The following is a 26805-nucleotide window of genomic DNA, read 5'->3' on the forward strand; positions in this document are numbered from 1 at the left end:
GAGTGCCATGGTTGTCCATGTAGTCACCGCAAGAAGCCAAACGCATATTCTAATGATATTACCGGGGACCAGAAGAGCTTTTAACTTTTCTTTTGTAATAATCATCAGAGTTGATTTTTAAACTGTGGGAGGATGGGTCTCATTTCTTCAGCTACCTCTTGGTTTGACCCCACATTGCATGTATCAATTTCTTGTTCCATTGAGTTGATGCCAGGCCCTCCAACATTGAAGATTTGTGTTTGCTGGAATCTTCTGAAGAATGTAGGATGGAGAAAATTCTATAGCTGACGTTTAGGAAGTGGGATATCGGGGAAGCAGATTTGTCTGATGAGATAGCACTCATTGTGGGAGGAAGGAGAGCCATGGTTGTGGAGGACAGAAGGGTCTAGGTGACAAGCCCTCGAAGGTAGTAAGGGGTGGGTAGAGAAAGCCCTGTAAGGCAAATGTGGACTTTTGGGAGGAAAGGAGTCAGACAGGATGGGTTACCGGTGCGTGTGTGTTGCACACGTATGTGTGTGTGTTCACCCGCTTGCATGATTGATGTCACTTCTGAATCTACTGTGCAGGGTCCTGTCTTCGTTTAACTCATGGCCAAGTCTTCCAGAGGGTTTCTAACTTGCCCAAGGTCACACACAGCTAGCATGTGGCAGAGCCGGGGTTCAAATCCAGGTCAGGTCAACACCGATGCTAATTATTGGGCCTTGCTTGAAAATACTTTAAGCAATGCTCTTTTCTCAGTGGCTTTGAGAATTCTCCTGATCCCATGCTGATGAAAATACCAAGTTTACAGTGGGACACAGTAGGTCCTCAGCTGCTCCAGGGTAAGAGCTCAATAGCGCCCCGGGCTATAGTTTATGCTCGATGAATGGAAACAGTTTTATTTGAGAACATTTATTTATGTATTTATGTTTTTTTTTTTTTACGAACTTTTAAAATGAATGCTCTTGCAGGGAAGACTGAGGTCATCTTTCAATCAGACTCATAGTGTTTGATACCTTCGGAAAGCAGATAGAAGAAGAGACAGCACTGAGGCCACACCAACATCTAATAAATATCTAACAGGGTGGAGAGAGTTGTGTCCCTCAGGATTCATATCATGGAGTCCACGGCATGTGGGCAGAAGTAATTTTTTGGTGGCTGCCTTGTGGGGCCATGAGTACAGGTGGAACTTCGCCCCCCACCCTGGGAAGAGGGGAGGGTCTTCCTGGTTGCACAGGGGAAGAAGAAGGTGGGTTTGCACAGATCTCCAAGGGGGCATGTTCTCTCCTTGGTCCAATCAGGAGCTTGACACAGCATCCCCTTTGTCCTGACATTGCAGCTGGGGATAATATATGTGGAAGTCACCTCATCCGGTCTCCTCTGGCACAATATGAATTCCTGGCTCTGGAAACCAGACTCTTTAGATCAACATCATTTATGAAGGCTGGACACATCGTGTCCCAGGGGCAGCCTGGAGTCTGGCAATGAGCACTGGACCTGGATCCCGGGCGGGGTGGGGGAAGGGGGACGAACATCAGAGGGGCCTTGAGCAAGCCACAGCCTTGCCTCAGTTTCTTTATTTACAAAACAAAGAGAATAGACTGGGGTGGTCTCAAGGAGCTTTCTGCATCCAGAGCTCCGTGTGGATCTTCCTTGGGCTAGGATTTCATTTTGTGCTCCTAAAGTTGCCATTAATTAAAATTCAATTAACAACCTCAGCCAGGAAATCCGAAGTGAAGGGCTGACACTTCTGATTAATTGAGAGTGGCAGAAAAATAAAGTGTGGGGGGAACATGTGACAGGCAGTTTCAGCATCTTGCTTACCCTTTATTGAACTGACTCTGTCTGAATTGACTTAAATCCCCAAATGCTTCTTCCCTATTTTTTATATTTCACTCAGGAGCAGTGTTAACCAGCTGCTGTGTTCCACCTCAGTAGGGACTGCTTTTGGCAACAAAGGAAAAGATTTCCCTGAGTGATTCCTTATACTTTTTCAGAAGCAAAGGTTTCAAACTGGCAGCCCATGGGGGGTGGGGGGGTGGGGACATGATTAACTGCCCTGAATTTTACAAATTGGGGAGGTTTTTATATAGCAACCTAGGTTATTAGTCTCTCTGAAAAATGATAAGCCCCAGACTTCCATTCTCACATGGCAAAATGGCTAGAGCTGGGCAGAAGTTCTTCCCTTTAGCTGAGCAGGCATATCCCTGTTTGCCACAGACCTCACCACTCCCTAATACATTACACCCATCCAGATTTTTTTCATATACCCAGTTTGCCTGGTTCTTACACAAACATGATCTTGACACTGACAAGCTCTAAACACACAGAAGAATATCAGTTGCTGTGGGAATTGATTGCAGACCCTCTTTCAAAGCTTTCATTTTAGAGGCGCAGAAACTGAAGTCAGGAGACAAGAAAGGACTTGTCTGAAGCTACACAGTGAACCAGGTCACCGTGGCTAAGCTAGGTCTCCTGACTCCTAATCCAGTGCTCCCTTGTCCTCAGAATGGACCACACTTCAGCCTAGAGTGTGACCTATAAATTTCCTAGGGAATTCAATTTTGTGAGAGTTCCAGTGTGGTGATTTACTGTCCCCTGTTGCAATTTTTGTCATGAATATTCCTGGAGGATTTTTTTTTTTTTTAAGGTTTGTGGTTCCTGCTGGTTTTTCTGTGCATCTCTGGAGACAGATGTACACAGTGTCTCCATAGCAACTTTCTGTGATAAAAAATAAAGGCTTCTACTTCTCAGATCTAGGCACACCCTGATGAAAGAGCAAGAAAATAGTGCAACTCTTCATGAGGGGCAGTTATAATCGTGACACCATGGAGGACATGCATTTGACGAGCTCAGTGTTTAATAAACAGTGTTTCATGAACAGACCCAGGATTAACTCTTCGCTCTGCCATTACCCAGTTGTGTGACCTCATGCAAGTCACTTAGCCTCTCTGAGCCTCAACTTCCTCCTCTCCCAGCTGGGGATTAGAATTGTGCCTCCTGGGGCAGAGCTGGCTAATGTACCCAAAGCATTTCCTCAGCATAGAACCTGGCCCATTGCAATTATGTTAAAAAGTGGCTTCTAAAAATTATATAACCTTGGGGCGCCTGGACGGCTCAGTCAGTTAAGCGTCCAACTTCAGCTCAGGTCATGATCTCACAGTTTCTGGGTTCAAGTCCCGTGTCAGGCTCTGTGCTGACAGTTTAGAGCCTGGAGTCGCTTGAGATTCTGTGTCTCCCTCTCTCTCGGCCTCTCCCCTGCTTGTGCTGTCTCTGTCTCTCAAAAATAAATAAATGTCAAAAAAATTAAAAATTATATAACCACAGTAATTATCAACATTTTACCACTTTCTTTTTTTAAAATTTATGTTAATGTCTTATTTATTTTTGAGAGTGAGCGAGCGCACAAGTGGGGGAGGGGCAGAGAGAAGGAGACACAGAATCCAAAGCAGGCTCCAGGCTCTGAGCTGTCAGTGCAGAGCCCGATGTGGGGCTCGAACCCACGAACCGTGAGATCATGACCTGAGCTAAAGTTGGACACTTAACCAACCGAGCCACCCAGGCCTCCCTACCCCTTTCAAAGTGAGTTGGCATGGTGTTTCCTGAGGTTCTTTACTAACGTTGTGAAGTAGGCAGGGATGAACATTATTCTCATATTGTGGGGAAGGGCACAGGTGTAGGAAACATTCTAGGTGCCTGCTCTTTCAACTACCTTTACTTATCTAAATACTACCTCTTGTCAGGGTGCCTGGGTGGCTCAGTCAGTTATATATCTGACTCTTGATCTCTGTTCAGGTCATGATCTCACGGTTCGTGGGTTTGAGCCCCACACTGGGCTCTGTGCTGATGACTCAGAGCCTGCTTGGGATTCTCTCTCTCCCTCTCTAACCCTCCCCCACTTATGTGCACTCACGTGCCCCCTCCCCCCCCAAATAAATAGATAAACTTAAATAAATATTACCTCTTGTCATTATTACTTTACGGTGCTTGTTTGTTGGGTAGATGAATTTGGGAAGCTTTGGGTTTGGAATAGTTTTGAGTGAAAAGAATAGACCTCTCGATGTTCCCTTGGTGGTAAATGCGCGTTCTTGTTTGTAGAACACCCTATCTGTTGAATCACCTACTTCTTATTTTCTGGCTGAGTTAAAAAGAGAGTGAGAGATCGAGAGAGAAATGACTGGTATTGATTAAAAACATGGAGTGAGGTGAGTCCATTTCCTTCCAGTGACATGTAATTGAGCAGCTCCGCAGCTGCTCCTCCCCTTTCCCGTGAAGTGGTTTCTGGCCAAATGTCATGTCTCCCGTAATCCCCAGATAGCCGTTTTAATTAAAATTTACAAAAACCATCCAACAGCATGTGGTTCTGATTTCTCTTCACTCAGAGAACCAACTAGAAAAAAAAAAATTCCGTCAGAGAAGAGACTGGCAAAAAATGCTCCCAATGCAAGTCGGGGCTGGTAGCCAGACCAGAGCGTCGTGTGCTGGTAGTTACCTTAGGCGCTGTCACGAAGTGCTCCCACCTCTGTCCCATGGACTTGTCCTTATTGATTTTTTTTATTGTGCTCTTGCTTCCACCCGGGTCCCTGAGTGAGAAACAGCTTAATGAGTTTTCCGCTCCCAGAGCCTCGGTTTTACTACAAGTTCTTTTAGGAAATGCAATGAATGGATGATGGATGGTGGCTGTTCTCTGTTATGGTTTCTCCCTCCCCCCCCCCCCCCCGCCACTCCTCCCACGTTTGCGTGAAGAAGTGAGAGGGACAGTCCTCCATAGCTGGGTCCTGCCAGTGAAAATTGAGGTTAGGAGAGACCACCGCTTACGAGGTGGGGCTGAGGGAGGTGAATGTATTTGTATTCATTCTGCATCTGTTTGCGATTTGGACTTGGGTCCTCTGCTAAACTCCAGGGCAAGTCTGCAGCTACTCCTGGGGGGTGAACTGAAAGGCATGTTCATTTCTGAATCTCTGCCTGCGGTGGTGTCCGAGAATCCTACCATGAGGGGCACTTGTGAGTAGCATGGAGAGAGTATAACTGAGGGGGCCTGCGGAGAGGTTGTGAGGGCAGGTTTTTGCACAATGAAAATCATTGGTTTGGAGCGTATTGAGCAGAACTCTGTATGATGCTACATGCAAGATGCTTTCTCACTGAATTGTCTCAGTAAGACCTTGCGATGCAGTCATTGTCACCCCATTTTACAGATGAGAAAACAAATGGGGGCGAGGGTGCTCAGGTCACTCACCCAGGTTCAGATTTACAGTGAAACTAATGACTGTCACTTGATGCGTCCCTGTGGGGCCCTGTACCTAATTTTCCACTGCAGTTTTTCTATTCCTTTTCTTAAAGCACCACCATTCCCCAGTTAACTAAACTTCGGGTACCCTAAATCCTGGTTCCTCCCCTCAGGGGTTGGGAACTTTCTGGTTATGAGACTGAGCCTCCAGCAGGTTTTGTTGGTGATGTGCCCGTAATCCCTCATCTGAAACCCATAGGACCAGATGTGTTGCCACGTTGGCATTTTGGGAAGGATATATGCTGCCTGTGCCATATGTTAACGTAATCCTTCCAGAAGCGGGGACTGGGACAGCATCCTGTAACCAGACACATTACTATTTCTGCAGTGACATATATGAATATTTACTCTAGGTGGGCTAAAGACCTGTGAATAACTTCAAGTCAGATTGCGCCACCAAGTCAGTTTGGTTCATGTCAAAGCTTGCTGCAGAATGAGTTATGGAAAAATTGTTTCCAGAGCCTTTTGGATTTTGGACTTGGGGCTACAGGACAGTGGATCTCTGTTGATAAACAAGCAGGAAGACTCAGTGTGTGCTCTTTCAGTTCCTTCTACCTATCGATCAATGATTGATTAACATACTGATTTCTCTTTCCGTCCGTCCATCCATCCATCCATCCATCCGTCCACCCATCCACCCATCCCTTTCTTTATCTCCTTTTTCTCTGCAGAAAGGATTTTGGATGGCTGGCATCCTTTAAATCATTTGGCTGGCTGTCATCTAGTATAGAGCAGGGACTTGAGGAATTGAGGTGGCCAGACCAGGTTGATGACAGGAGGCACTGACAGGGGTCTAGACTTCTCAGGGGCTGCTGAGCGCTGATGAGGGAGGTGGGAGATGCTCAGATATAGGAGGTAAAGGGTGATCAAGCTCAAACTTGCATAAGACAGGCTTCTCATGGCACAAGGCTCTGGGTAGTGGAATCGAAGGCTTTTACCAGCCCAGATGTGGAGCAGGGGCTGGGGGTGGGGGTGGGGGGGAGGTGTGCCCTCTTCCCTGGCAGGACTTTGCTGAATATTTACCAGCCCACAGCCACAACCCAAGAAACATACATAGGCGCCAAGGTGGAAGTCAGGCTGGGGAGGGTGGGGCGGGGTGAGAATGTGCCTTCAAGCTTTTTGTAAGACTTTATGTTTGATTACACAATAAAAAGCCCTCTGAATAATTAACAGTGAAGCTCATTTAACGTTGGTTCTGCCTGCTTCTCCCCCGAGTAATCAAATTAGGGAATATTTAAAATCCAGCCAGAGGAAGGAGCAGCAATACTTCAGTCCTATAAACAATATTTAAACTAGTGGCGCTTTTGAAGTCTGATTTAAGGCTCACCAACTGGAAGCTTTAGCAGTTTCTGCTTTGGAGCGTTTCTTTCAAGACCACAGGGCTTTGGGGCTCCTTCCTTTCACTAACGCAGCTCCTGCTGTGCCTCCAGCCTTCTTCTTGAAGTTCAAAAGCAACCCCCTTCCCCTTTCAAAATTAAATCTGGTCCCAGCCAAGCTTTCAAAATCTTAAATATTCAAGCCCGATCGGGAAGATGGGGAGGCTTTCTGTTAACACTGATTTCCTAGATGACCCGAAATCTATTGTGACTCCAGGCAGCAGGTAAATGAGTTAAAAATGCAGCGAGGCTCCCAGAGATCTTAAACAGCCCTTGCGCCCTTGCTCGTGCAAAGCCACTGATAAAGAAAGGGCCCTGGTTAGACAGAATCAGTCTCTCTGATGTTTCATTCTCAGTAGCAAATAAACCAAAAAAAGGAAGATCAAACAGGGGCAGGAAAAGAAATAAACCACCTGTGTTTCTTTGTCCACAGGGGGCTGGCTGCACACCTTGTCTGAGATGGGCACAGCAAGTTGACAGTCCTTCCCAAGTCTTGGTGGGGTGGTCATTAGTGCTGTTTACCAAATAGTGCCAGGTCTTTCCGGCTCCTTGAGGACAGGGGTAGTGCTGTGACTTGCTTGTTTAAAAGCGATTAACCTTTTTTTTTTTTTTGACCATAAATTTCATATTTAAATAAATAAATAAATAAATAAATAAATAAATAAATAAATAAATAAATGCGATTGAATGTGGCGTTCAGGGTGGATGCTTTAAGGGCCAGCCCTCAAGGCAGATTCCCTCTGCTGCCGAGTTGATGGTGGAAGCTTATGTTGACAAGGAGCTCCTGTCAGCCTGGGTCCTTGACCGACTAAGGAGCACAGCCCCATGCTGATGACACGTAGGACGCCCAGGAAATGCACTTGTGTTGCATTAAGCTTTTGAGATTTTAGGGTTGTGCATTCCGGCAGCTTAATTTAGTTTACCTAATTGATGTCCCTGATCTACTGTTTGTGTGACCTCAGGCAAGTCTCTCTGAGCAATAGGACCAGGAAAGCAGTGCATGCTGGTGGTTTAACAGTGGGTTTAAGAGTCAGGTGGACTGGATGTTCGAGTCCTGTGCCTGCCCTCCTTCCGAGGCGTGTCTTTGTGTAAGTTACTTAGCCTCTCTGAGCCTCAGTGTCCTCATCTGTAAAATGGAGGGAATAATATTACTTATGTCAGAGGATTGCTGTGAAGATGAAATTTGGGGCTTGTTAGGGGCTTGGCGGGGTGCCTTGTACAGAGAACTGAACACAGTTAAACTATTAACAGTATGCTTTTGTCGACAGCGGTCTAAGTGTGGCTTGAAGGAGGGGCTGATGGTGGGGAATGAGGCACTAGGGCAGATCCATAGGGGCAAATCTGCTACGATTTTCAGACCATAATTTCCCCTTGCTGAAGCTTTCTGGGGGATCCGATTTGCTAGCAATGAAGGGACCCTGTCGCATCTCATTTAACCGTACCCACCAAGCACATTTTGTTCCTAGTGTGTCACTTGAAATGTCTCTCCACAGTGGCCATCAGAGTGGTTTTCTCAAATAGTTCACTCAGCCTTCGTGAACCGTCATGTGGGGTAAAACACCTACTTCTCAGAGTGGAAAGTCTGTTGACCGGTTTCAAATGCATTCACGAGTCCATGACTGAGTTTGGAGATCGGCGGTAACTGCTGATTGTGCACCAGGGAAGGAGGGGACAGAGATCAGAGCTCCCAGGGTCTCCCAGGCAGGTCACCTCCCTAGTGACAGGTGCTCCCATCATCCTGCCACGGTCCCCTACTCCTGCAGAGATGTCCTCTTGAGTAAAGCAGGGGAGGCATTTTGCAATTAAATCGGTGCAGAGGGGAGAGCAGGTGAAATCCAAGATTTCACTCAAATGTCACCTCCCGAGTGAGTCTTTCCCGGATGACCCAATTTAAAAGTCACCCCCAACCTGCCACTGTCACATCACCCCGTCAATTTCTTTGTGACCCTTGGTGCCATCTCACAGCATCTTGATTGTTGCATGTTTATTATCTGCTCCCCCAAAGCTGCAGAGAACAGAGATGGTACCTGCTTCCTTCACTGCTGTATCCCCAGTAGTGCCTGAAAACAGCAGGCTTGAGGAACATGAGAGTTTCTGGGGTGGGGTGGGGGCGCACATGACAAGGGAAAAACAACTTCAATGTAATAACTGCTATTTTTGCATGTTCTTCAGAATGATGCTGCATTTTTCCCCCCACAAGATTGACGATCTGGCAAAGACTTAAAGTTCTTACAGGACTTGGTTAAATATGTTGATAAACTCCGCAGTCATTAAAAGTGGTTCCAATATGGAGAGACGGTTCCCATATGTTAAGTTAAATACCAAAGCCATAAGTATAGAATGGCCTTTTTTTGTTGTTTCTTAAAAGAAAATGACACACGCACATATCACATCATCTTGGTAAGCTGCAGTCCGTTTTGTATCCTGGACGCCCCCTGACAAATATTACTTTGCAATGAATTTTTCTTTTTGCTTTTTGACACCAGACCGTGCCCTACATTAATTGAGGACTTTGGGGCTTTAGCTAGGAACAGAGGAAACTGCCATTTAGTGGTTAAGCACGGGTGCTGGGCCACCGGGTTACCGGAATTCAAATTCTGACCTAGCTTTTACTAGCTATGCAATTTTGAGCAAGTTACTTAAATCTTCTGTGCCTCAGTTTCCTCATCTGTCAGTTAGAATGAGGCTCGAATGACATAAAGTACTCAGAGCAGTGCTTGACATCGGAAGCACCCAGGTGCCAGCTATTTTCATTATAACACAGGAAGATTTAGGAGCCTGTGTCATATTTGAAACATCAAAGTGTGGTTGCCTTTTAGCCTTCCATGTTTTTCTAAAGGAACAGCAGGTTCTTCGTGCCTGGGCAGCCCAGCCCTTGAGTGTGAGGACTTTCTTTTTTTCTTTTTCTTTTTTAAAAATTTTTTAAATGTTTATCTATTTTTGAGAGAGAGACAGAGACAGAGTGTGAGTGGGGGAGGGGCAGAGAGAGAGGGAGACACAGAATCCGAAGCAGGCTCCAGGCTCTGAGCTGTCAGCACAGAGCCCGATGAGGGGCTTGAACTCACGAACTGTGAGATCATGACCTGAGCTGAAGTCGGATGCTTAGCCAACTGAGCCACCTAGGCGCCCCGAGTGTCTGGACTTTCTTTATGAAAGTCAGGATTATACCCACCTGGACTCCCCGATTAAGAGTGGGACAGTCCTAGGCAATAAGACATAGATGATTGTGCTGCTTGAGTGTGTCCAGGGGACAGCTCCTCACACCTTCACCCCATGGTGTATGCTGTACCCTGCCTGGAAGGTAAATCAGGAACTCTTTACTCCCCTGCTTGGCCAGGGGTGTGCCCAGTTCTTTCCCACGGGAACTAGGGAAGATGGCAGCAGGGGGTGGGGTGAATGGAGTTGGGGAAAAGTGGCACTAAGGTTTGTAATGGTTGCTTGCATCTATCTCATCTTGGCTGCTTCTCTGTAAAGGCCCATTCCTTTCTAGTCAGTCCTTGGAAAGTTAATTTCTAGAAAAAAAATAATACCAACACAGGGTTACAACCCTTATCCAATTCCAGAATCCAAAGGGTGTTGAAAACCAGAAAAATGTTGGGGTGCCTGGGTGGCTCAGTTGGTTAAGCATCCAACTTTTGGTTTTGGCTCAGGTCATGATCTCACAGTTCTGAGATCAAGCCCTGTGTCGGGTTCTGCCCAGCACAGAGCGTGCTTGGGATTCTCTGTCTCTGTCTCTGTCTCTGTCTCTGTCTCTCTGTCTCTCTCTCTCTCTCTTCCTCCCTCCCCTGCTTTTTCTAGCTCTCTCTCTCTCTCTCTCAAAATAAATAAATAAACTTAAAATTTTTTAGGGGCACATGGGTGGTTCAGTTGGTTAAGCTTCTGACTGTTGAGTTCGGCTCAGGTCATGATCTCACAGTCTGTGGGTTTGAGCCCCTCATCGGGCTCTGCACTGATACTGATGAGTCTGCTTGGGATTCTCTCTCTCTCTCTTTCTCTCTCTCTCAAAATAAATCAACTTAAAAAAAGTTTTTTAATAGCTTATTTGGCAGCAAAACATGACCTGAACTGATGGTAGGCTAACGATGACCTTTGTTTATCTTTATTATACACTTAGTGTAAATATTCATTCTTTTTTTTTTTTTCTTTCCTGCAGAAATACAGTGTTGGATGATAGTTGGCTACCCTGTCCTCTCGGTGTGTGTGTGTGTGTGTGTGTGTGTGTGTGTGTGTGTGTGTGTCTGATGTTTTCTATGGTGTTTGCCCCATATTTCCTTTCTAAAATGCCAAAAGAGAGAGAGAGAAAAAAAAAAGCAATTCTGAAACACAGCTGGTCCCGAGGGTTTGGATAAAGATTTGGGTACCTTTATATACAAAATAAGTCTTACTTTGCCAAAATAGAGGCCTGCGTCTCTGAGAGAAGGGTAATCAGCATATTTGTTATTGAAAGCTTGGTGTCTGCTCTCTCGTGGACCCAATCACCTTGTCAATTGAAATAAACTCTCCTGCTGGCTGTGGGATTAATGAGGATGCTGGGAAATGATAATGTGTGTGAACTGCCACATGATGAAATTGGGAAGGCCTTTCCTGACCCCGCTAAGAAAAGGGGAGACTCAGACGCAACTCATATGACATCCTAGATTCTGTCATCTGTCCATTCACCCAACCATCCACCAATTCCAGCCAAATATGGGATCTCCCTGCAATTAACAAAGATCATCTTCTGAAGTTTGCTGCCTGGGGAAAGGCCATGTTGAGGTATTGAACCACCCCACTTTCTTGCTATAAAATCCATAAGAGAGCAGGATTTGATCTACAGCCATCATCATGCCTAATAGAAGAGCAACCTCTGGGACCTGCAGGTCCCCGATGATGGATGTTTCCTTTTGGAAAATGCAAGGTGGGTGTCAGGGCTCAGGGTTTGTGTTTCAGATGCTTGAATAGCAGGAGATGCTGGCTGCTTGATGGTGGAAACTTAGAAAACACAGTCAGGAGAACTAGAGGTTTGGTGTTTCTCTCTTGGGGTCATTCCACGATTGCTTATTTTTGCAACCAGATTTTGGTTGACCTTGCTTAGCTCTTTTTCTGTCTGTCTGTATGTTTGTTCATTCTTCCAGTGACATGGATCTCATCTGTTGGTAAAACTCTGCTCAGAAGTTTCTTTCTTTCCTTGCCTTGGGTCTCAATGGTATTGATAATCATACAGCCAACTGCTCTTTGAAATGGGGATTTTAATCTTGAATAGCTATCATTTGGCTGTGCTCTCAGTCATTGGGATAAATGCTCTACGTTCTTTATCTTGCTTGATGCTCACAATAATTCTTCTGAGGCCCACAGGAACCCATATGATGGATGAAATAACAGAGGCCCAGAGATGTTAAGCAACCAAAGTCACATAGCTACTAAGTGGCAGAGCCTGAACTCATCCATGTGCTTGTTCCTACTTACTCTTAAATCTTCTGGGCTCTAAAAAATGCATTTGAAGATTTGGGGAAATTTGAATTATGGTATCAGGATGAAACATCATAAATAGGGATTAGGCATTAAAGAGAAAACATCCTTCCCCTTTCTTGCTAACTAAAAAGATTTTCTGGCACTTTTTAGGAAACCTAACCCCCTGCCCAGCCCCCACCCTCAGATTCATATATTTTTTTAAAAAATCAACCCCCAAAAACGGTGTGCTGGAGTTGGCTCATGCTGACTCACAAGAATTGAACGTGTTCTGAACTGAACGTGTTCCCGGCCCCAGGTTCAATGGCATCACATTGGTAAGCCTGAAATCAGCCTTGGCTGGACTATGCCCACCATAGATATTGGCATGGCTTTTCCTTCTTGGAGAACTGTTCTGTTTATTACACATTTACCAGCATACCACTGACCCCAAACTAAAATCACCATCAGGATCAAATGGTTCACTAGAAAAAACAAGCCCCAGCAAATACTCTGACTTCCCGTAGGGATCTTTCTGGATGTATTTTTCTGTCAGACTGATCTGGTTCATGTTCTGCTCTGATAGAGCTCGATATCCATGGATCCCTGATGGAATTCTGCCCTGACAAGTCACAGGTAGAGCCTCCACTGCTTCTAACGTGACCACTCTTTTTTTTTTTTTTTTTTTTTTTAACCGCAGATAACCATTTTGGGCTCATTTCTGGGCACATTCTGGGTCACATTTCTGGGCACATTTCTAAAACCAAGCAAAGGAAATGAAGATGTTCCTTTGTTATCTTCTCAAGCCAAAGCCTACAGTATGTTCTTGCCTCAGTTTGGGAGAATGGATGCCCAAATGTTGGAGGCGAAATTGTTGTGGCTCGTAGCTTGCTCGGGGACATGAAATGCTATTAGAAGTCCACTGGCCGAGGGTGTTTTTTCTTAGAATCTAAGCAATCAACTGTGAAAAAAATTAGATGTTGCTTTGACCCAGAAATTCCATTTCTCAGAATCTAGCCAACAGAAATATTTTCAACTGGGTACAAAATGTATGTACAAGGATGTTCTGCGCAGAACTGTTTGAAATGGCAAAAACTTGGAACCACCTTAGTGTCCCTCGATAGAGAAGTGGTTATCTAATTCATGGTCCACCCATACCGTAGACCATAGGTAACCATTTCTTTATTGAAGGATGGTATTCTGTTTACAGGATGATGGAAACTGTCAAAAGAATGTGGAAAGTTTGTATGTCCCATGGAAAGATGTCCATAAGACACTTTAAAGGGAAAAATAGAAAAATGTACAGGATAATATTTAGAGTATGATTCCAATTTTTTTTTTTTTTTTTAAAGTAAGTCTATTAGTAAGGGGAAGACATTAGAAAGAAAGGTCTGGAAGGAGGAAGGACATACCTCAGATCTTTAAAAGAGGATTCCTCTAGGAAAAATAATGTGTGGGAAATGGCTTAAGACTGTGGTTTTCAAACAAATTCTGTGAACCACAGAGATATTTTGGAAATACCTGGGGTACTTTGTGGGGGATGGGAGAGAGTTGGAGGGGCCCTAGATCCCTTCGGTCTCCCAACCTCCTGCTTCGTGTAGAAGCTCCATTTTGACAAATTTGTTTTATACTATCGGGGTTTCCATTAAAAAAAGGGGGGGATTTCTGCTGCTTGAAAAAATAAAGGTTATAAACCAGAGCATTAAGGGAAATTACAGTTTTCAGTTCATCCCAACCCCAAACATGGAATCAATTGGAGTTACCAGTCTATAGGTGCATGATTTATATCTCTGGTTGTATTTGATGTTAGTTTATCTGGCCGCTGGTGCATGAGATGAATTAGGGCAGGGGTAGGGAGGGGGTTTGGGAGTGGGTGGTAAACACCTTCAGGAGGAAGGAGTTAATTAAGATTCAGGAAGAGAAGGAGTCTGAATTCTGAATTCACCTTGGGGGCGGGGCGGGGAGGGCGGGTGGGACTGTGACAAAGAGGCCATATTAGTTTATTGGGGCGGGAGTGATGGGTTCCCACTTATGGAGGACAGGGAACTATTTTATTTCACTCAGCATGGGATTTTCACAAAGCGACTCCCAATTCCTTAAGTCAGGAAGTCCTCCCTTTTTCCTCATTCTTGGAGACAGCATGCCTCTCTTTAAAGAACCAATGCCGGGGCGCCTGGGTGGCGCAGTCGGTTAAGCGTCCGACTTCAGCCAGGTCACGATCTCGCGGTCCGTGAGTTCGAGCCCCGCGTCAGGCTCTGGGCTGATGGCTCGGAGCCTGGAGCCTGTTTCCGATTCTGTGTCTCCCTCTCTCTCTGCCCCTCCCCTGTTCATGCTCTGTCTCTCTCTGTCCCAAAAATAAATAAAAAACGTTGAAAAAAAATAAAATAAAATAAAGAACCAATGCCTTCCATGCCTGCCTGTTCCTTGTTCTGCCTTGTATGCAGTGCAGTTCCTGCCGTAGTGGCCTCAAGGCTTTTGCATGAGCCCTCCCCTCTGGTGGGGACACACCTAACACTTGCTCAGGCTAGACCACAGGCACAGAGCTTCAGCCCAGCTGCTCAGGACCTGAGCGCTGAGTATTCCCTTGGGTCCAAGTGGAGAAACAGCCACACCAATATATGTTCAAACAAACAAAACCTTAAGAAAAGAAAAGCAAGAACAAAGTGAAAAGGAAGAGCAGCAAATAAAGAATAGTGTTGGGGAGGAGCGCCTGGGTGGCTCCGTTGGTTAAGCATCCAGCTCTTGATTTCATCTCAGGTCATGAGCTGAATGGTTCGTGCTCAGCTCATGAGGCTCAGCTCATGGTTCGTGGGTTCAAACCCCATGTTGGGCTCCATGCTGACAATGTGGAGCCTGCTTGGGATTCTCCCCTGTCTCTCTCTGCCCCTTCCCCACTTGTGTGCGGGTGTTCTCTCTCTCTCTCTCTCTCAAAATAAGTAAACTTTATTTTAAAAATCTTAAAAAAAAAAAAAAAAAGTATAGTGTTGGGGAGACATGGTCCAAGAAGAGCAGTGGGGAGAAGCCTGGCTGTGCAACCAGTGGTGTGCTGGTCTAGCTGGCCAGTCCCTATGGTGTCAACACTCACAGCATGGCTGGTTGATTCCAAGCGTCCAAATGTGACTTTAGTGAATGTGGAGCTGGGGAGACTTTCTGGGAGGAGATGCACACCGTTGGCTCCCACAAGCCTGTATGGCCTGTATGCCCTGGCTCCGAGCTCACCCCTGTCTTGGCCCCACAGAGCACATCGGAAAACTCCTAAAGCAACCTACCCACCAAAAGTAGCAAGAGGAGGGGAAGAACAGATAGGAGGCCCTCCCCTACTGCACAATTTGTGCTAGTTTCGGCAGGTTGAAGGGCTGAGACCTACTTTGGATTCCAGCAGGTGATCACAGGCTTCATAGTGTGGTGGGCGTGGTCGATAGTCAGGGCCTCCAGGAGCCAGTGGAGGGCACAGAGCTGGCGGAAGAGGGGCTCCCTGCAAAGACAGAAGAGGGGTGCACAGTGGGATCCTGCTGGAACTGCATCCTTCACCATAATGGACACAGAGACAGTTGTGCTGGCTTCCAGTTAGAGAGGCACAGTAAGTATTTTCCATACCTCATCTCATCGAGCCTTTGCAGTGGGCCCATGAAGATATTCACGGGCTCATGTTACAGATGAGGAATGTGAGGCTCAGAGAAATGAAGGAACTTTTACCAGGTTGCTGGGCTAGCAGGTGTCAGAGCTGTGATTTGAGGTAAGATGACCCTAGGCTGGTTATGGGGGGGTTTTCATGTAGGAGCGGGGAAACAATGGACGGGGTCCCACCACTAGAGGTCTTGACTCAGGCAAACAAGTGGGTTGAAGGACATTCATATCCTACAGATATCTACCTGTTCACCCGATAAAAGTATAATAAATACACTAAGAATGTCAAAGAAGGCTGGGAACACAAGGAAACTGGATTTATTGTAATCTTCCTCCTCCCCCCAGACTAATAGTTGGGCCCGTTGTTTTAAATTTATGGGTCCTTGGCCTGAAACTGTAGCTGGATGTTGAAGAAAACCACAGTGAACATGTTATTAGAAAATGTAACTAAAACACTGTATAAAAGTATGTCTAACCTATATTTCCTGATTTGGGGTGACATCTTGTATTATAATGAGCCAGCCTTTGACTAGGGCACTTTACACACATTATTTAAATCCTCCAACAACTTGCAGGGGTATGAATCATTGTCCCCATTTCAGAGAAGGTTATGAATCATTGTCCCCATTTTAGAGAAGAGGAAACTGAGGCTTGGAGAGGTACAATCACTTTGCTGTAGGTCACACAGCTTTTAGTGACAGAGATGGGATCTGAGCATCTCATCCAGTGCTCTCAACAACCCTTAGAGGGAGGGTACTGTTATTGTGTCTTCTTTGCAGGTGAGGGACTCAGGGGAAGGAAGTTGCTCAAGGCCATACTCCTAGGGATTGGTGAGGTTCTGAAGCCAGCTGTCTGTTTAACCCCAGAGACTGTGCTTCCGTGGGCCCCAGCACTGTCCAAAGTGCTGACCGAGCCAAAGTGGTGGTCGCCCCGGGAGTGAGGTCAGGAGGGGGTTAACCTGCTGCCTGCATTTATTCCTGGAAACAAGGTGGAGTCCCGACCAGCCACCACCTCCCTGCATCATCTATCCTCTAACGCTAATGGGTGAGATGCCTCCATTATGAACCTGTGTAATTGCTCTTCTCTGAGGTTGATCTTGATCAATAATCCCCAGGGTTCCTGGGCCTGATGTGCAGAGTGGCAAGGAGGGATCCACCCTCTCTGCTTCCAGGAAGGCACCAGTGCAGAAGGTAGGGCCCAAGTACAGAGCTGACCCATGGCTGTCCCGGTGAATCCCTTGAGAAACGTCCGTTTCTCTCAACTTGAAGGGAAACATCCCCCACTACCTCACCCTTCACTCCCTCCAGGGTGGCCATGCCCACCAGGTCTTAGAAGACCGTGGTCGGCAGCTATCCTTTCTTCTTCTCTGGAGCCCTTCCTCCCCGCTTTCTTTGTTTCCTTACCTTATTTACTAACATCTGCTGTTCTCTCGTTTCTAATTGAAAGGTCCTGCAGACCCGTAGGCCTTCTGGTTCTTGTCTGTCTTCCCCCCTTAGCACCATCTTGGTCCCTACAGGTGCCTTTTGGCAGCTCTGAGCACTGGGCCACTTCCAGCATTTTGCCAAGAACAGCAGCTAGCTGTGCCATGTGCCTGGCACCTCACGTCACCCTCACCATAACCCAGAAACTTGTGGAAAGCCCAGGGAGATGCCTCCTCCTCTGTTCACCCTAGAGAGCCCCTGCCAGCCTGGGCTTTGGGTTGTGTGGGGCGGGGACTGGGAGGAAGGGATGAGCAAAGGGAGTTAATTGGCCAGGTGGGGCCCTGCCTGGTCATAGGTGGAGGATGTGGGGCATGTGAGCATCAGACTCATTTCTGCAAGTGACAAGAACAGGTACGAACCCGACCCTATGCCTCTCTCCCTTGCTTAAAATCTGTAAACTCCCTACACTCTCTGTGTTGGGCTGAATTGTGTCTCCCTCAAAATTCACATGTTGATGTCCCAACCCCCCAGGACCTCAGAACGACCGTATTTGGAGATAAGGCTTTTGAAGTGGTGATTATGTTAGAATGGGGCCCTAAGTTAGGGTGGGCCCTAATCCAGTGGTGTTCCTATAAGAAGAGGAAATTTGGACACACAGAGAGACACCAGTGACGCACATGCTTGAAGGATAGACCATGTGAGGGTGCAGGGAGAAGGAGGCCTCCGAAGAAACCGACCCTCTGCTAACACGTTGATCTTGGACTTCTGACCTCTGGAATGATGAGAAAATAAATTTCTACTGCTGAAGCTGCCCGGTCTGTAGCATTTTGTTTTTGGCGGCCCTGGCAAACTAACGCACCGTCATCTGTGAGACCCCTACCCACCTCGCTGGCCTTGAGTCTCCCCTCTTCTGTCATCTGCAGCTTGGTGGAATTCTGCTCCATTGCTCAGGCTCACCCCTCTCTCACTTGGTGCTGCCTGAGTTAAAATCCCAGCTTTGCCACCTACCAGCTATGTGCTCTCGGTTAAATTACTTAACTTTCCTGGACCTCACTTTCCTCATCTATAAAATGGCAGGAATTGCTAGAGTGAGAGTGAGGAGAGGTGGCAGGGACTGTTCTCTGCTCTGATATATCTTCCTCTTCCTCCTCCTTCTCTGTCCTCTCCATCAGGAAGCCTTCCTTGATTTCTCTAGGTCTGGGTTAGCCTGTCTCCAAGCATCCTAAAGTATCCCATCTCTATAGCATATCTTTTTGCCCCTACATTCCCAGTCCTTGCTCTAACTACCTGTTTACTTGTCTCTCTAGCCCACGAGCCTACAAGCCACAGAGTCTTGTCCGCTGCAGGTTACTGCTGTTGACTAAGGTCATCCTTATAACAACTGTGTGAGGAAGGTACTATTAGTATCCTTATTTGGCAGATAAGGAAACTGAGGCCATATAACTTGTCCAAATTCAAAACAGCCAGCCAATGGCAGAGTTTGAATCTTAACCCAGACAGTCTGGCTTCTGAATCTGTGCCTCATCCATGATATTCGTGCTGTCTCTTGTTACCGGGGAGAGCCCTCCCTTTTCACCAGGATAAGGGTTTCATCCCATGGGTCTGGACCTTATTCTGTATTTACAAAATGTGCCTCTCAAAAACCTGCACAAGGTATTTATATAGAGCAGCTTTATTCAATTGCCAAAACTTGGAAAGAACCAAGATGCCCTTTAGCAGGTGGAGGGATACATCATCTGTGGTACATACATCCGGACAGTAGAATATTCAGCACTAAAAAGAAATGAGCCATCCAGCCATGAAAAGACATGAAGAGACCTCAAATGCATATCACTAAGTGAAAGAAGCCCATCTGAAAAGGCTACATAGTCTGTGATTCCAACTGTATGACGTTCTTGGAAAGGCAAAACTATGGAGACTGTGAAAAGGTCAGCAGTTGCTAAGGGTCACGCGGAGCACAGAGGATTTTTAGGGCAGTGAGAATACTCTGTGTGACACTACAGTGGTGTATACATGTCATTCATTACACATCATCTGTCCAAACCAACAGAATGTGCAACACGGAGGGAACCCTAATGTAAACTGAGGACTTTGTTGAGGATGATGTCCAAGTAGGTTCATAGGCTGTAACAACTGTACCCCTCCGGTGAGGGATGTTGATTAATGGGGGAAGCTGAGCACGGATTGGGGAGGCATTATAGTGGGGATCTCTGTATCTTCTTTTCACTTCTGCTCTGAACCTAAGACTGCTCTAACTATATATATATATATATATATATATATATATATATATAGTTAGAGCTATAGAGTTATATATATATATATATATATATATATATATATATATATAGCTATATATATATATATATATATATATAATAAAGTCTTAATGAAGAAAAAAAGTGCCTCAAACCTGATGATTGTTCATCTAACATGTGGTAAAATCAACTGGAAAGAAGAAACAGAAAGAAAAAGGGTCCCCAGAAACATATTTGATAACAAGTCAGTACTTCCTCATAATGACTGTGTATCAGGTCATAACACACTATCTTGGATTTTATCGACTTAAAAGAGAGGCCATTTATTTTCTTAAATGCGGGACACAATAGACAAAAACACTGGACAGGGGAGCACAAAGACTGCTTCTAAAATCCCTGCGTTCAGAACTCCAGATGAGCACACTCAGATAGCCCACTCTATCGAAACAGTTCCACCACCCAGAATACGAGTGGGCGAAAACGTGCCTGAGAAGAGAACAATGTTTGGTGCTTTTCCTAAGAGAAATCAGAATATGTCTACAAAGCCATTTCAAGCACCCCATGCTGACTGCCAAGGACAAACCTGGACAGGTGACAGGCACTGCTCTTGCTGAACAGTTGCTTACAGAAGGCTGTGAGGGGCAGCCCATCATCCCAGAGAGGAAAGGAGGAGCTCTTTCTCATTCCTAGAGACCATTCCCCGCACCTTTTTATACGTAAAGATCAAGTCTCCCTTGACATGATTGAATTGATCCCCATACAGCCAATTCAGAATATTCAGCCAGCTTTGGGATCAGCTACTTTGGGTGGAAGGGACTCAGCCGGCTCTGATCCACATTGGCTGATGTGACAACTGAGGATTTGAGAACTGATCAGGCACGCCGTGCCCTGATGCCTTTGGGTACACTGATTACAAAAAAGCCCCTCTCTGCATCTACACACTTTCCGGCGTGACTTTGCATCTTCCCCATCAAGAGGTGGAATCTTTCCCCCAGTCCTTGTATCCTTGATGCTATGGCCAATAGAATGTTGTGGATGTGTCATTGTATCCATTCTGAGCCTAAGCCTCAAGAGACTTTGGTGCTCAGGCTCCTGTTTTTGGAACCCGTCCCGACTGCCTGGGCTAGCCTGCTGCATGATGAGAGACATGTGGCCCAGTCACTCTTGTCACCTTGGCAACTAGTCAACCATAGACCTGCGCGTGAGGCCACCCTAGATGGCTGCCCTCCTGCTCACCCTTCATCTGGGCACACGCATGCACAAACCTGGCCAGGATCAACCAAACCCACCTGGACCAGCAGAACTACCCAACTGACTTGTAGACTGTGAGCAACGTAAAAATGGTTACTGTTTTAAGCAACTCCATTTTGAGGTGTTCAGTAATACAGCCATAAATTACTGATACAGTCATCAAATGCAGCCAGAGCCTTTTAACAGCCAAGGAGAAGAAGAGGACAGCATTAGCAAACTGTGGCCAGTAGGGCTACTGTCTCTTTGCAAATAAAACTTTATTGGAACACAGCCACAGCTTTGCATGAAAGCTGCAATGGCAAAGTTAAGTCGTTGCGAGAGAGACCGTCTAGTCTGAAAAGTCTAAAATGTTAGTGTCTGTCCCTTTAGGACAAAGTCTGCTGATCCCTGGTAAAGAGTTTAATAGAAACCGACAGTAAGTACTGTGATGATAGTAATAGTCATCATCCTGGCCTAACGAACTTGGTATAAAGATCTGATTTAGGAGTGAGGAGGTCAGAATTCCTGTTGTAAGAATTTTGGCAGGTTCTGCCCCTCTCTGGGCTTCAGTTTCCTTATCTGGCATTGAAAGGAGATGATTAAGAAACTCTCCAGTTACTTCCAAGGTTGATATAAGCCTCAGTTTGTTCAGACCAAATGAATTGAGGGTGGGGCCCAGAAATATCCATTTTCTTTAAAAAAAAAATTTTTTTTTAAGTTTACTTATTTGAGAGAGGGAGAGCAAAGAGAGAGAGAATCCCCAAGTAGTCTCCACACTATCGGCACAGAGCCCAATGTAGGGCTTGAGCTCAAAAACCGTGAGATGATGACCTGAGCTGAAATCAAGAGTCAGACACTTAACCGACTGAGCCCCCAGAAATAGGTATTTTCCAGACATCACCCGCACCTCCATCCCCAGAGGATTCACATGCAAATGAAATCTTTAGAACCACTGATCTACACCATTCTGTTTCAGAAGGTTTGTCCATGGGACAGATGGGCAGAAGCACGTTTCCAAGGGATGCGATGAGAAATTACAAAGCCTATTCCTGCAAGGAGATGTTTTAAGAACACAAGTTTAGGTTTCCAGTTGGAATGTGCTTGAACAAATAAGTCTATCAAGAATCCAATCATAATATCAATCAAAGGGAAGTCGGAGGAAAGTTGAGAGTGGGCTCATCAAAAGCTGGAATATTGGGGAGAGATGATGATGATGGTGGTGGTGGTGATGATGGTGGTGGTGGTGATGGTGGTGGTGGTGGTGATGGTGGTGGTGGTGGTGATGGTGGTGGTGGTGGTGATGATGGTGATGGTGATGGTGATGGTGGTGGTGGTGGTGGTGATGGTGGTGGTGGTGGTGGTGATAGTGATGATGGTGGTGGGTGATGATGGTGGTGGTGGTGATGGTGGTGGTGGTGGTGATGATGGTGGTGGTGGTGATGGTGGTGGTGGTGGTGATGGTGGTGATGGTGATGATGGTGGTGGTGATGGTGGTGGTGGTGGTGATGATGGTGATGGTGATGGTGGTGGTGATGGTGATGGTGGTGGTGGTGGTGATGGTGGTGGTGGTGATGATGGTGGTGGTGGTGGTGATGGTGGTGGTGGTGGTGATGGTGGTGGTGGTGGTGATGATGGTGATGGTGGTGATGGTGGTGATGGTGATGGTGGTGGTGGTGGTGGTGGTGATGGTGGTGGTGGTGGTGATGGTGGTGGTGGTGGTGATGGTGGTGGTGGTGATGATGGTGGTGGTGGTGATGATGGTGGTGGTGGTGGTGATGGTGGTGGTGGTGGTGATGGTGGTGGTGGTGGTGGTGGTGGTGATGGTGGTGGTGGTGGTGGTGATGGTGGTGGTGGTGGTGATGATGGTGGTGGTGGTGATGATGGTGATGGTGATGATGGTGGTGGTGGTGGGTGGTGATGGTGGCATCTTCTACCCATAAACTAAGTGCTCTTATTAATGATTTTATTTTTTTCCTGCCATCTCATGGTATGATTTCTCTCTTGCGTTGTTTTATTCTTCGGGTATGAGACCTGGCTCTCCAAACATATCATGAGCTCCCCAAAGGCAAGGCTTTGAGATACACTTTCTGTGTAGCGCATGGTAATGTGTGTTTGGGCTGTGAAGTCAGACAGACGTGGCTTAAAAGTCCAGCCCAGTGACATGCTGAGCTCTGTGACCTTGGGCAGAGGAGCACACCTCTCAGCTGCTTTGTCATCTGCAGAGAGGGGATAGTAATACACCTGCACAATAGGGCCGCTGAGAGAACTGAGTGAGATCTGCCTGCAGAGCAGTTGGTAATGCCGTGATCACTATGCACACGGTAGGGACTTAATAAATATTTGACAGATAAGCAGACAGAGGAGTCTGCAATCCATTGCACCATTTTCATTGCCCTGAAGCAGTGGGTCTTAATGTGGGGGAGTGGTGAAGAGGGTAGACATGATTTTGCCCCCAGGGGACATTTGTTAACGCCTGGAGACATTTTTGGTTGTCACAACTCCAGGGTGGGGCGCTACTGGTATCCAGTGGGTAGAGGCTAGGGATGCTGCCAAACGCCTTGCGATACACAGGTCAGTCCTTCACTACAAAGAATTATTCGTCCTCAAAGGTCAGTAGTGCCAAGGTCGAGAAACCCTGCCCTGGAATCAAAAGCTTCTATCTTTGTGCCCCAAATCTTCGGTTGAAAAGTGCTAACTAGCAAAAGAGAAAAACATGGGTTTGTAATTCTTTGGAATTGACACAAGGGGAAGAAGATGCCGAGGTTTTAGGAAGCCACGGTGTTCTTCGGAGGGTTGATGAGCCCCTGTTATACCACGCAATGATGAGTTCATGCCTCGGGTCAGGAGACAACAGGTGCTTCTCTGGGAAATAGCTCCTTGAGTTTTGGGGGAAACGCGTCCCCTGAGCCTGGGCTGAGATGTTGTTGCACGCGCTCATTGAGAGCTACAGACAGATTTTATCAGGCTTTACAAACTATTTGACATTAGAGCGTCTGGCTCTAATGAGGAATGGAATGGCTCATTCCCAGCAGATTTGCCACTTAGCTCTAAAGCAACACGTCTGCTTTCTGTTACTTCTTCGCGTCAGATAGCGTCGCTGGCTCCAGGCTCTATGTCCCTTTCAGGAGGACAAAGGACGAGCTCAGCAGCCTCCGATGCGTTGTTGGCTCTTTGAGCCGTTGGCTTGAACTGAAAAGCTAGCAAGGCAGATGAGCCAGAGGAGGGACTACTTACACGTGAGCCTCGGGTAGCGAGGACGAGATGATGCAGCTGTGCACGGGGGTGAATGGGCGAAGTACGACTCCAGCGCCCATCTTCCTAACCTTGGCTTGGTCGTATGTACTGAAGGAGAAGCGGAAAGAGAAACAGAGTGAGCAGTGAGCAGCCGTTTTAAACACCTCCTTCTCTTGCCAGCAGTTATTTGGCAGATATGATCGGGCACCTACTATGGGCCGGCTCGAGAGATGAGGCTTCTAGAAGCAGCCCACGAACAGATCATAGGAAAACCCCTGCTCTTGGGGAGCGCATATTCTGGTGGAGGAGCAAAGAGAATAAACAAGATAAGTAGGGAAATGGTACGGTATATTAATATAGATCAGGGGTGGGACATGTTTTCTTCTTTTTTTAAAAAAAATCCGAAGCAGGCTCCAGGCTCTGAGCCGTCGGCACAGAGCCTGATACGGGACTCGAACCCACGAACCATGAGATCATGACCTGAGCCGAAGTTGGACGCTTCACCGACTGAGCCGCCCAGGCGCCCTGGGACATGTTTTCTTAAATAGGGCCAAATACTTATGACTTGGTCAGAGTCATAAGTGGTCTGTGTCACAGCTACTTCGTAGAATGAAAGCAGCCATTGACATATGTAAACAATATGCAGATGGCAGTGTTCCAATAAAACTTTATCTATAAAACCTGCCTTAGGGCTGGATGTGGCCCCTGGGCTAGAGCTTGCTAACCCTCCCTCCCCTGCAGGGCTAAATAGTGAGACGTGCTGTGGGGAATAAAAAACAGAGAAGAGGGTTCAGAAGGGCTGGGAATTACAATTCTAAATAGGGCGATGAGGGAAGGTTTGACATTTGATATCTGCAGAGCACAAGGGAGTGAGCCATTCAATGATGTCTTGGGGCAGCACATTTTAGACAGAAGAAACAGCAGGTACAAATGTCCTGCGGTGGGATTGTGTTTCAGGGCCAGCAAGGAGGGGTAGGAGGGGAGACGGGGAGAGAATAGGGGCCTTGCAGCTAGTCTTGCAGGGGACTTGGGCCTTTTCTCTAAATGAGAAGGGGAGTAAAGGATTTTGAGCCAAGAGAAGATGTGTCTGACTTGTGTTCAGAAAGGATCCTTCTGGCTGCTATTTTGAGAATGATCTGTGGAGGGGGGCGGGTGGAGGGCAAGGCCAGAGGCAAGGAGACCAGTTAGGGGTATTGCATAATTCCAGCCTGAGAGAGGAAGGTGACTTCAGCCTGGCCATGGGGATGATGAGAAGTGGAAATGAAGGCATGAGACACAGCCAAGGAACTGCCTGGAGTTAGTGTTTCCTGTTTCTGGTCCTTTCCTTCAAGAGGCTTCATCCAGCTCTACAGACTGCTGACTAATTGGTTGGTTGAAGCAGCCATGAAGTGTGGGGGATCTCAAACTTTAGAAGCGGGCACAAGTGTGCCTCTAAAGATGAACCACAACCAGGCATACCTCTGCGGCCACCAGGCTGGCTGCTATGGGAAACCAGAGCCTCATGCTCTGCCCCCACAGAGAATATGGAAGCTTCCTCCCAAGCCAAACACCATCTGGGGATAGGGGAGGAGGGGGCTTGCTTAGAGAAGGGAGAAATAGCCCAGACAGGCAGTTCATCTTTGAAACCACTGGACATTTACCTGAAAAAGGCTCTTTCAAAAGGAAACATTAAATTACATTTAATACCATATTAGATTTTTTTTCTCCACCATCATAGAGCAAATTATTTCATTTATGTAAAATACTTTTTTTTTTTCTAGCAAGGCTGAGTCATAGGTTTTTATTTCTTTTTGCCTGTGACCAAATCTAGCCAATAGACACATTTTAACAAGCCTGTGTGTGTGTGTGCGCGCGCGCGTGTGTGTGTGTGTGAATCAATTGTGTTTTAACATTGGGAAATTTCACATTAAAATGGAAACGTTTTGGCTCTGAAAACTTGCAGGTTGTTGCCACTCTGGGTCCCTGTTCTGGCTGGCAAGAGTCAGGTGGCACCCAAGATCAAGGTTGCTGCCTGCTTTACCCTCAGTGTGGGCTTCTCAGTGGGTTGCCTGCTTCTTGTTCCTTGTCTGCCTTATTGCTTCCCAGGATGTGCAAGTTCCCTTAGGGCCTTTCAGTTTCTGAGCCTCAGTCTCTAAGTCCCTCCATTGATTGCATCATTGGTGGGTTCCCTGGTTTATTCATTTCTACCCGGATTTATTGAACATCTCTTTGCTGGAGGCTTGTGGACACAGCAATGAATGAGACAGACCAGCCTCTCCCCTCTGAAGCTTAGAGTCTAGGGACAGAAATGGGCTTGACCAAACACGCAGTTGTGATAAGGCTGAGTAGGAAGAGTATATGGTTCTTTGACAGCACAAAATAGGGAGTTGGGCTGAAACGGAGCCAGGGAATACTCGTTGGAGGAAGTTGTGGCCATTTAGAACCACATACCCCAAGTTCTTTGACTCTCTTCCAAGGCAAAGATGGCCGTACGTATCCTTCCCCTGGAATCTTGGTTTTGTGAGTGGTTGAGCTAACAGAACATGTCAAAAAGAAATGGGTGTGATGCCATTTCTGGGCTCAGGCTCTAGGAACCGCAGCTTTTCCTTCTCATGTCTCAGGATGCTCACTGTTAGCACCCAGCCGTGGCCACGCTGTGCGGAAGCTGACAGCCTATGAAGAGATTCATAGGGAGAGGAGCCATGGCTGCTGGGTCTCAACCCCGGCTGAGCACAGCTGACAGCCAGCTCTAAGTTGTGGCCCATGTGGATGCACCATGTTGGAAATGGACCCTTCAAGCTGCCGCGGTTAGTCATGGTAGAGATAGTTCTTCCCCCACTTGCCCAGATCAAGCAGCAGATTTGTCAGCAAAATAAGTGTTTGTTGTCTTGAGTTCTTTTCTTTTTTTAATTTTTTTAAATGTTTTTACTTATTTTGAAAGAGAGAGAGAGAGGAAGAGAGAAAGAGTGTGCAAGCAGGGAAGGGCA

The 26805-nt window shown here is 46.6% G+C and overlaps 1 protein-coding gene across 2 annotated transcripts in view; it reads right to left on the reverse strand.

Annotated features, from left to right (window-relative positions):
- Positions 1-26805, reverse strand: part of CCDC60 (coiled-coil domain containing 60) — a 164052-nt gene that overhangs the window by 21260 nt on the left and 115987 nt on the right. For both annotated transcript variants that reach the window (XM_058691140.1, XM_058691141.1), the window contains 3 exons: positions 23840-23947; positions 15437-15544; positions 4472-4562 (listed from right to left, as the gene is read on the reverse strand). In XM_058691140.1, coding sequence (XP_058547123.1) covers positions 4472-4562; positions 15437-15544; positions 23840-23947 — 307 coding nt within the window. The remainder of the gene's footprint in view (positions 1-4471; positions 4563-15436; positions 15545-23839; positions 23948-26805) is intronic.

This window comes from Neofelis nebulosa, chromosome 11, assembly GCF_028018385.1.
Source record: "Neofelis nebulosa isolate mNeoNeb1 chromosome 11, mNeoNeb1.pri, whole genome shotgun sequence".
Classification (NCBI taxonomy): Eukaryota; Metazoa; Chordata; class Mammalia; order Carnivora; family Felidae; genus Neofelis; species Neofelis nebulosa.